Source organism: Capricornis sumatraensis, chromosome 4 (genome assembly GCF_032405125.1).
Source record: "Capricornis sumatraensis isolate serow.1 chromosome 4, serow.2, whole genome shotgun sequence".
In the NCBI taxonomy this organism is placed as follows: Eukaryota; Metazoa; Chordata; class Mammalia; order Artiodactyla; family Bovidae; genus Capricornis; species Capricornis sumatraensis.
The window spans coordinates 141,721,154-141,730,924 of NC_091072.1; the positions used below are offsets into that span (position 1 = coordinate 141,721,154).

The 9,771-nt window shown below is 39.9% G+C and overlaps 1 protein-coding gene across 5 annotated transcripts in view; it reads left to right on the top strand.

The window, feature by feature from the left end:
- Positions 1–9,313, top strand: part of LRP6 (LDL receptor related protein 6) — a 160,697-nt gene extending 151,384 nt beyond the window's left edge. For all 5 annotated transcript variants that reach the window (XM_068969967.1, XM_068969968.1, XM_068969970.1 and 2 more), the window contains 4 exons: positions 1,485–1,715; positions 3,226–3,362; positions 4,013–4,110; positions 8,251–9,313. In XM_068969967.1, coding sequence (XP_068826068.1) covers positions 1,485–1,715; positions 3,226–3,362; positions 4,013–4,110; positions 8,251–8,545 — 761 coding nt within the window. In that variant the 3' untranslated portion in view covers positions 8,546–9,313. The remainder of the gene's footprint in view (positions 1–1,484; positions 1,716–3,225; positions 3,363–4,012; positions 4,111–8,250) is intronic.
- The last annotated feature ends 458 nt before the right edge of the window (positions 9,314–9,771 follow it).

Here is a 9,771-nt window from a genome sequence, read left to right on the forward strand (position 1 = left end):
AGCCTACCAGGCTCCTCCATCCAGGATTTTCCAGGCAAGAGTATTGGAGTGGGGTGCCATTGCCTTCTCCAGAGGAGGAAAATAGCAGGAGGTAAACAGAACTCTAGGAAGCACCTGTACTTGAGGCAGACAGAAGAGAATGAAGCCAACAAGAGGAAACATAACAAGTAATTGGACCTGGTAAAACTAAGAGAATGGTGTCCTAGAAGGGGAAAGGATCAGACATTTTTGAGGGGAAAACGAGCCAGCAGTACTGAATGTATAGAGTTGTGAATGAGATGAAGAGTGTATTGACTATGGCATATAGGAGAACTTTAACCTTTACCAGACTAGTTTCATTGTAATAGTAAGGACAGAAGTCTACTTTCAATGAGTTAAAATGTGATCCAGAGACGAAAAATTGAAGACAGTGAGTGTAAACTATTCTTTCTTGAAAGTTGGTGTTAGAAGGAATGCCAAAGCAGGGGGGAGGTGGGGAATGAGAAAGATGGGCTGGTTGCCTATGGACTCAGAGCCCATAGGTGGTATAATATGTGACCCACAGCCCCTCCATGGTATGTAACTTGGTAATGTCATTTTCTTTCAATTCTTAGATTTAATCATGAGTTTAGCTCATCTTATGGGAGGATGGGAGGTTTTGAGGTGAGGTGGAACAAAAGGAAAGTTTTAAGAGATACGCAGTTGTGAAATACAGTCTGACTATTCACAATGGAAGGATTTTCCTTCTCAGTAGAAGAGTAATGTTCTGCATTTGGTGAGCCCTTGTGCTGTATTTTCCTCTCTCTCTCATGTTGATGCCCTGTTTTAAGGTCTCAGATAGCTCGGGGATCCCATGAAGGTTGCTGACATGGTCCTCTCATGCTCCGACTTTTCTCTCTGAGCCCTCAGCTACTCTGGTACCAGAGACCTTATGTTCCTTGCCCTCAGGCAACTAGACTCACCCTTAAGGCAGCAGCATATTGGGCCTGAGAGCTGATGCTCATCGGTAGCTTCAAATTTCTCTTCACCAGGCATAAATGTCACTTTTCAGATCTAAGATCAAGCTCAGAGCTGATTTTGGCTTCTTTACCATTCCAGGTAAAACGTTTAACCCTAAAATTTTCTTAGACATCTTCAAATAATATTGATTTTTATGATATACAGAATGAAGTAGGATAGGTTTTGTCTATATATGTGTTTTTAAACTTCTTAATGGTGTTTTAATCTATAATTCACTTAACATTTTTGTTACCAATTTACAGTTATACTTTCCAGTGTATTGTCCTATGTCTGTTTTCACCTAGGAGTCTCGTTTTGGTTCCTAACAGTGACATTTATCTGTCTACGTATCCATGGGGCATGGTGTGTATGTATTCATAAAAAGGAAAAATGTGTATGGGTTGTCTTCGTTAGGCTCAAATTCTGCTTGCACACCCTCTTTCCATTACTGTTTTGAACCTACAGTTGCTTTTCCATTATGTAACTGGACTGCATTCCCATTTTAGATCCAACTGAGGAGCCAGCACCACAGGCCACCAATACAGTGGGTTCTGTTATTGGAGTAATTGTTACCATCTTCGTGTCTGGAACCATATACTTCATCTGCCAGAGGATGTTGTGTCCACGGATGAAGGGCGATGGGGAAACCATGACTAACGACTATGTGGTTCATGGACCAGCTTCCGTGCCCCTTGGTTACGTGCCACACCCTAGTTCTTTGTCGGGATCTCTTCCAGGTGAGCCAGGACTGACCCATTGAGAACCAAGTCTTGGCAAGATTGCCAAGCTTCCATTATGGAAACAGAATACTGCCTACAGTCTACTTCAATGTAGACTGTTTTGGGTTTAAACAGTTACAAGGACAAATGTTCGCTTACTTTTAGTACCTTCTTTTTACACAGAAGACCTTAGGTATGGTTTGATAGAAATTGGCAAAGGATACAAAGCGAATACATGCACATACAAGCATTTATATTAATATATTGTACAGTTATTGCATGTATACTTCATTTCTGGGCTTCCCAGGTGGCGCTGGTGGTAGAGAACCTGCCTGCCAATGCAGGAGATGCAGGAGACATGGGTTCGATCCCTGGGTCGGGACGAGCTAGAGGAGACCATGGCAGTGCACGCTAGTATTCTTGGTTGGAAAAGTCCATGGACAGAGGAACCTGGTGGGCTACAGTCCATGGGGTCACAGAGAGACTGAAGTGACTTAGCACGCATGCACTCTGCATTTCTAGATGTGCTCTACTAAAGTTAATCAACTGGCCGTTTGTTGAAAAGAATTATAAACCACAGTTCATTTGGTTCACTACCAAGAGACCTGTACTACGGAGCCCAGGAATTAGAGGAGGCCAAAAAACAGATGAGGTTTCCTTTTCAGCAGATTTAGAAATGCCTGATTGATAGCAGGGAGGAATACATCATCTTATGTTTTCTCCTAACTTAGATGAAGACAGTGGGAGGAGGGTTTATTCAAGCATGGCCAGGGTGCCAGATGTTCTGTCCTTGGGGAAGACTGCATTCCTCTAGGGAAGTACAGCTTTCTTTTCAATGTCTTTTGGTACCCTTAATGAAAAGAAGCCTTTCTTGTAATGAATATGGAGAAAGAGATACCAGGCCAAAAACCCTGTGAAAATAACTTAACTCTGGTTGTTAGCTGTAAGGAAATAGATGATTTTTAAATTGTCAATAGATTCCCTGTTGCCATACCTAGTTTGTTAAAGGTGGAATTTGGGAAGTCACTTGTGAAAAATAGAATTTCTTCTTTAGCATTGTGGTTGTGATTACAACAACATTTGCATCTAGTAGATAAAGAAATAATTTCCCATACATTGAATTTATGCTCTTAACAATGGGTTTATTTTTCTTTTGAGCAGACCGATTGCTTTGTCTAGCCTGCTTTGCACTTCTGCTCGTCACAGTTCTTTTTTTTCTCAGGTCCTCTAAGAGACTGAAAACCTCTCGTCTTGAAGAGCTCTGCTTCCACTCTGGCGAGTAGGAAGGGCCAGGAGCTATTCTTGGCCTTGTGTTATAGGCCAGCTCTCAATGGAAGTCCCCACTTCTAGAGAACATTTGTTTGCCTTTTCCATTAAGTGTTTTCAGTGATTATTGGGAAAAGAGGGCATATGTTGTTTGAAAATGGAGCTATTTGACTATTGATATTTGTAATTCTAGGACTAAATAAAATGATTTCATGCCTTCTTATAGCCTGCACTCAACTTCAGTATTTATCCTTCATTTTAGGAATGTCTCGTGGTAAATCAATGATCAGTTCCCTCAGTATCATGGCGGGGAGCAGTGGACCCCCTTATGACCGAGCCCACGTCACAGGAGCATCATCAAGTAGTTCATCAAGCACCAAAGGCACTTACTTCCCTGCAGTAAGCAGCCTGTTTTCCTCTGTTCACTTTGAATGCTGAGATAAATAAGATCTTAGATGTTTAACTTACTTATTAAATATGGGTACTTAGCAATGGTAGTGTAAAAAGGTTTTAATATAGAATTTAGACATACAAGGCCCAAAGGATTTACCACCACCATGTGAGCACTTAGAATGTGCTCAATTTAATGACTGTGTAGCAACCAGCATATTTGAAAGTATTGGACATTAATCTCATATACCAGGTGAAAGTAGAACTGTTGAATAGTACCTCCTGAGAGGCTAAGGACCGTCATTCTGTGACCTCTCAAAAGAAGGAAGAACATGTGGTATTTCTCCTAAGTAAGTAATCTTTCTTTAAACATTTATAGTTCTAAAAATCAGAACCGAGTTGTGCTACACTTAAACCAGTAACTTGTAGGTTGCAGATTTCCTTCTCATCACCTTGTGTTATTTACCCCTAATGAAACTGTGTCTTGAGGGGTGGAGAGCCACAGTCCTTAAAGTACTGTTTTAGGTTAATTCTTTGAAAAAGAGGAATTGAAGAGGAATATGAACAGAGATGAAGGAAGAGAAGTTGAGAAAAGGCTAATAGTCTCTGTCTGGATAGACTATTCTTATTTCAATCATTTGGTTTTCTTTCCTTTTTAGATTTTGAACCCTCCGCCATCCCCAGCCACAGAGCGATCACATTACACCATGGAATTCGGTTATTCTTCAAACAGCCCTTCCACTCACAGGTCCTACAGGTAATACACATCCTCCTCCAGTGTCAGTCCACATATTTATTAGAAGGAAGTGGTTGAGTTGTAAGTTTGCTGTGGCCCTGGCTGAGTAGATGATGGTTACCAAGAGAGAACAGGCATCTTGTCTGGGTAATGCTGGTATTGCCTCTACCGCAAACCTTTTTCTTTCAGGGCATTAGACTTCCATTAATTAACGTATTGTTGATGCACAATATTATGTAAGTTGCAGTTGTGTAATTTAGTGATTTACAATTTCTAGGGGTTGTTTTGTTCCATCTGTAGTTATTACAGAACATTGGCTATAGTTCTGTGTTGTACAGTATATCCGTGTAGCTTATTTTACACCTAATAGTTCATACCTCATTCCCCTGTCCTTTGATTTCTCCTTCCCACTTCCCTCTTCCCAGTGGTGATCACTAGTTTGTTCTCTATGTCTGTGGGCCTCCTTCTTTTTTTGTTATTTTCACCGGTTTCTTGTATTTTTTGGATTCCACGTATAATTAATATCACACAGAATATGTCTTTCTCTGTCTGAGTTATTTTACTTAGTGAATATCCTCCAGGTCCATCTGTGTTGTTGCAAATGGCAAAATTGCACTCTTTCTCATGGCTGAGTGTAGTCCATTGTGTGTGTGTGTATGTGTGTATACACACACTACATCTTCTTTATTCATGTGTTGATGGACACTTAGGCTGTGTCCATATCTTGGCAACTACAGATAATACTGCTGGAAATATTGGGGGGTGTGTATCTTTTCAAATTAGTGTTTGCAGTTTTCTGGATATATACCCCAGAGTGGAACTGTCAGGTCATATGATAGTTCTGTTTCAGTTTTTTGAGAAACAATGGCTACATCAGTTTGCATTCCCACTAACTGTGTAAAAGGATTCCCTTTTCTCCACATCCTGCCAGCACTTGCTGTTTGTGTTCTTTTTGGTGATAGTTGTTCTGACTCGTGTGAGGTGATAACTCACTGTGATTTTGATTTGCACTTTGCTGATAAATAGCCACATCAAGCATCTTTTCATGTGCCTGTTGGCCATCTGCATTTCCTCTTTGGAAAAATGTCTGTTCAGGCCTTCAGGGAACTGTACATTTTTTAAAAAGAGCAGCAATTTTTTTTTTGTGGCTGGCTTTTGTAGTATTAAGATAGAGCCTCCAGGCTTTGGCAGTATTCTAAGGAGAAGTTACCCCCAAAGTGACTTGATTTCAGAATATGTTACTGCTGAGGTTAGGTTTGATTGATCATCTCAGTGGAATGTTGGGATAAGACGAAGGTCTGGAGAGTTAGGAGAGCTCTAAAATAGCAGAAGTATTAAGGGCACAGAATTTGAGAGAAGCTGAAAGAAGCTTAAGTTCAGCTCTTGCTTACATATGTTGTTATTACAATCTGGAGTGAAAGCTTTCTCATATAGTTGCATGGAATAAATCATGACTCATTAAAATAAACTGCAATGTGTTTGTAAGCCAGAAAAGGGGAGATACTATGCCTCTGTGCTGATTTGTGACTCTGTGGAGCAGAGTGAACAGGATCAGTCCTAGTGTGTCATCCTTACTCTTTCGTCTTATTAGACAAGCCAACAGAAAGTCAAAAACTTACATTCTCTTCAGACACTTAGTGCCCGTGCTTATTGGCATCACCCATTATCTTCTCAATAAGGTGTTTCTTGGCATTCCAATCGATTGCCCTGATGTATATATAACCTTATAGATGTGTAGAAATGAAGTGGAAACTGTTTATACCGTATCTCATTCAGAATCCTTATGTCGCTTTATGGATAAGATAGCTTTGACTCCGAACTGATTGATTTTATGTTTTACTTAAAGAGTTGCTTTCCCTACCCCAGATTTGTTCTAAAAAGTCAAAATAGAAAGGCAGAAACCTGAAAATTGAAAAAACAAAAGGAAAGAGCTAAAATTTTACTTTTTCACAATTTCTTTAAATTAAACACTGTTTGATTCAGGTAGACATAATTGCATCAGAAACAGTTCTTTTTTATGAAAACTGTTTTGTTCTGTATTGGACTAGCTGATTAACAGTGTTACGCTGTGATAGTGTCGGTGCACAGCAGTGTGACTTGGCCATACAAACACCTGTTTCCATTCTCCCCCAAACTTCCCTCCCAGCCAGGCTGCCACATAACATTGAGCAGAGTTCCCTGGGCTGTACGGGAGGCTCTTGGTTAACCATTTTAGAGATATCAGTGTGTACACGTCCATCCCAAACCCTGCATCTGTACCTTCCTCCCATGGTCCATGTTGTGTTTCTCCAGCCCCCTACCTCCGCCAGCAGCGCTGTTTGTTCTCTCTGTCTGTCTGTCTGTCTCTGAAAAACAGTTCTTATTTAACTGTTTCCCACATCTCAGATTAAGCCCAGTTTATTTCTTCGGTGTGAAACTTTTTATCATTTAGATTTTCTTGAGGGTTGGGGAAAAGTTGCAAAACTTAATATATTTTGTTAATCTATTTCATTTCTCTACTCTGGTGTTTTGTTTTTTCCTCCTCTCCTGTGGAAATGGAAGTATTGGGCCTTTTAAATGTTGAGCCAAGAAATTTCACCAAGGCTCACCACCTGATTGGACAGAAAGATAAGACATAAAAATACTGTGACATCATGTCAATACTGGTAGTAAAAGTGCTTGAGAACCTGCTTAGCAGGTCGTGTAACTTCTGGTCTTTTATAGCCATTTCTTTTGATATGGAGGGCTTGCCTCAAATGGCATGTATCCTGAGGTGTGTTACCCGGCACATCGTCAGATGTTTTATAAATTTTTGCTTCAGCTCTTGCCCTACTGTTGCAGTCATTTTATTTGATGAGAAAGCATATGAATAAATCCTGACTGGGATAAATATGAAATAAGATCAGCTTTACTATACTTAGACTATAAAGTGGTATAAGAAGTTATAGTAGAAAAAATGGAAAAATCAACACTTTTTAAGTCAGCTCTTAATTTTACTAGTACATTTCTCTTTCCAGTGTGCCTTTTTTTTTAGTTAGCCATGCTACAGACTTAACAGTTATAGATTGATTGAAAAGATAAGCTTAAAGGGTGTACAGAAATAAATTAGGTCTCTGAAATATGTTTTGGAAAACTCACTGGTTCTGTATGGATTCCTGGAATTTGTCATTTTGGTGTTCAGTTAGAGCTGCTCTTATGACAACATGCTTGTCTACATACAGTATAGGAAATTGACACTCCTTTCCCCAAATCACGGTAATTTCTCTGTACTGATAGTATTAGTAATGGGATAGATATGTTCCTTAGGCTGTCTACCAAAATTCAGCCTGGCTTGTACAGTATTTGTACAAGAGAGAATGAAGTAAAGACAGTAATGAAGTCTTCGGTCATCATTAAATTATTCATCAGGTAAATCATAGAGCGTTTGAGGAATGTTCAGGGAATGCTCACATGTTTGAGTAATGTAAAATCATAAAGACACATTCTCACAGATCATGGAAAGGCAGAAATTGATGTCCACTATACAGACTAAATCCCAGGGTGGGCTGCCGTCTCTGGGGTCGCACAGAGTCGGACACAACTGAAGCAACTTAGCAGCAGCAGCATACTTAGCAGCAGCAGCATACTTAGCAGCAGCAGCATACAGACTAAATGCAAAATGAGAGATTTTTTCCAAAGATGACAATTAAATACAACTTTGGGTGGTTCCTTTTTATTGATACAATGTTACTTAAAGATGTTGTTTTTTAGTCACTAAATCTAGCCTGACTCTTTATGGTCCCATGGACTGCAGTCTGCCAGGCTCCTCTGTCCATGGGGTTTCCCACACAGGAATACTAGAGTGGGTTGCTATTTTCTCCTCCAGGGGATCTTCCAAACCCAGGGATCGAACTCACATCTCCTGCATTGCAGGCGGATTCTTTACTGTGGTGCCACCAGGGAAGCCCAACTTAAATACGTAAGCACACATCCAGAGGTTAGGATGAGTTCATCATTCACAAGATAATGCTGTCTTCCTCCTTCAGCCTGCCTTTGAAAATTGCCTCTTGGTTGGTGCCAGTTTAAATTGTCATAGTTGATTGTCTTCCAAGTCAGGTTTACATTTAATGCCTTTGTATTTGGATAGAGAAATCACTCTTCTATAAACTAATTCATCTTCTCCTGGTTTCTTCCCTGTATCAGCTACAGGCCGTACAGCTACCGGCACTTTGCGCCCCCCACCACGCCCTGCAGCACAGACGTGTGTGACAGTGACTATGCTCCTAGCCGAAGGATGACCTCAGTGGTGACGGCCAAGGGCTACACTAGTGACTTGAACTATGACTCAGAGCCTGTGCCCCCACCTCCCACGCCCCGAAGCCAGTACTTGTCAGCAGAAGAGAACTATGAAAGCTGCCCGCCTTCTCCTTACACGGAGAGGAGCTACTCTCATCACCTCTACCCACCGCCACCCTCTCCCTGTACAGACTCCTCCTGAGGAGGGGCCCTCCTCCTCTGACTGCCTCCAACACAAAAGTGTAAATACGAATTTGGTTGAGATCTGGAGGGGGGGGAGGGAGCTATTATTGAAGGATGAGGCAGACTGTGTACAGTTAAAATTATAAATGGGGTAGGGAAAACTGGAGATATTTGTACAGAAGGAAAAGATATTTATATATTTTCTTAAAATAGCAGATTTGCTGCTTGTGCCATAAAAATTTGTATAAATAATAAATTTGTACTAAAAGTTTTATTTTTGCAAACTAAATACACAGAGCATGCCTTAAACCCAGTGAAGTGACTGAGTACAAAGGAAACAGGAATTTTAAAAATGGCATCACTGACCAGGAATGTCTGGGATTTTATTGATACCAAAAATTAAAAAAAAAAAAAAAAAAGCAAAGAAATTAAAGTCCATCTCAGCAGCAAACCATATATACTCGGAAGGAGCCCAGTGGCCTTCATGTTAACTACCATTTGAATCCCAACAAATTTAAGAAACGAAAGGCAAAAGAAAAGAATACTAATTTTGGATAAAAGGCTTTGTTTTCTCTAGGGGTCCAATAATTTTAGTGAGGAAGATAGATATTTCTAAAAATTCATTCGGGGTGCTGCTGTTGTGGGAGAGATGAGCTGTCTGGTAAAATGCTATGGGGCTGTTTTGTTTGCAAGCCTTCTGTCCCTATCTTAAAAGTCACCCCTCTGTCATACATCAGTTTATTTCCTGGGTGATTTCACCTTGCTTCCTCCCTTAGCAGCATTATATTTTGCCAAGATACCATAATTTATTCACCATAAAATCTGGGGATTGATTAAATAGAATTTGCTAAATAAAAGTTTTGTTTTAATATTTCTACTAACTCCTTTCCCCAGTCAGCTTAGCTCTTCAATTGGACTGCTGTGTCCACATAAGGATCAAAGGTTAGACAAGTTACAGTTCCTCTTTATTCCAAGATTGTTTTAATGCTCAATACAGTGTCTTTTTACAGCACATATAGAAAGTGTTTAAGAGTTACAAATTTAACCATTAAGTTTTTGTTGTAAATTAATCATATATCCTTGCAGTACTTTCAGCATATAATATCACAGTATGAAATCATTTATATATATTTTTTTTTCCTAGTAAAACATTTAAATATGTTCCGGTTAGAGACAGTCTATTTTAAAAGAGGATTTTTTTTTGTTATCGTTAGGTTTTCCCTTTATTAGTTGTTGGTGACATTT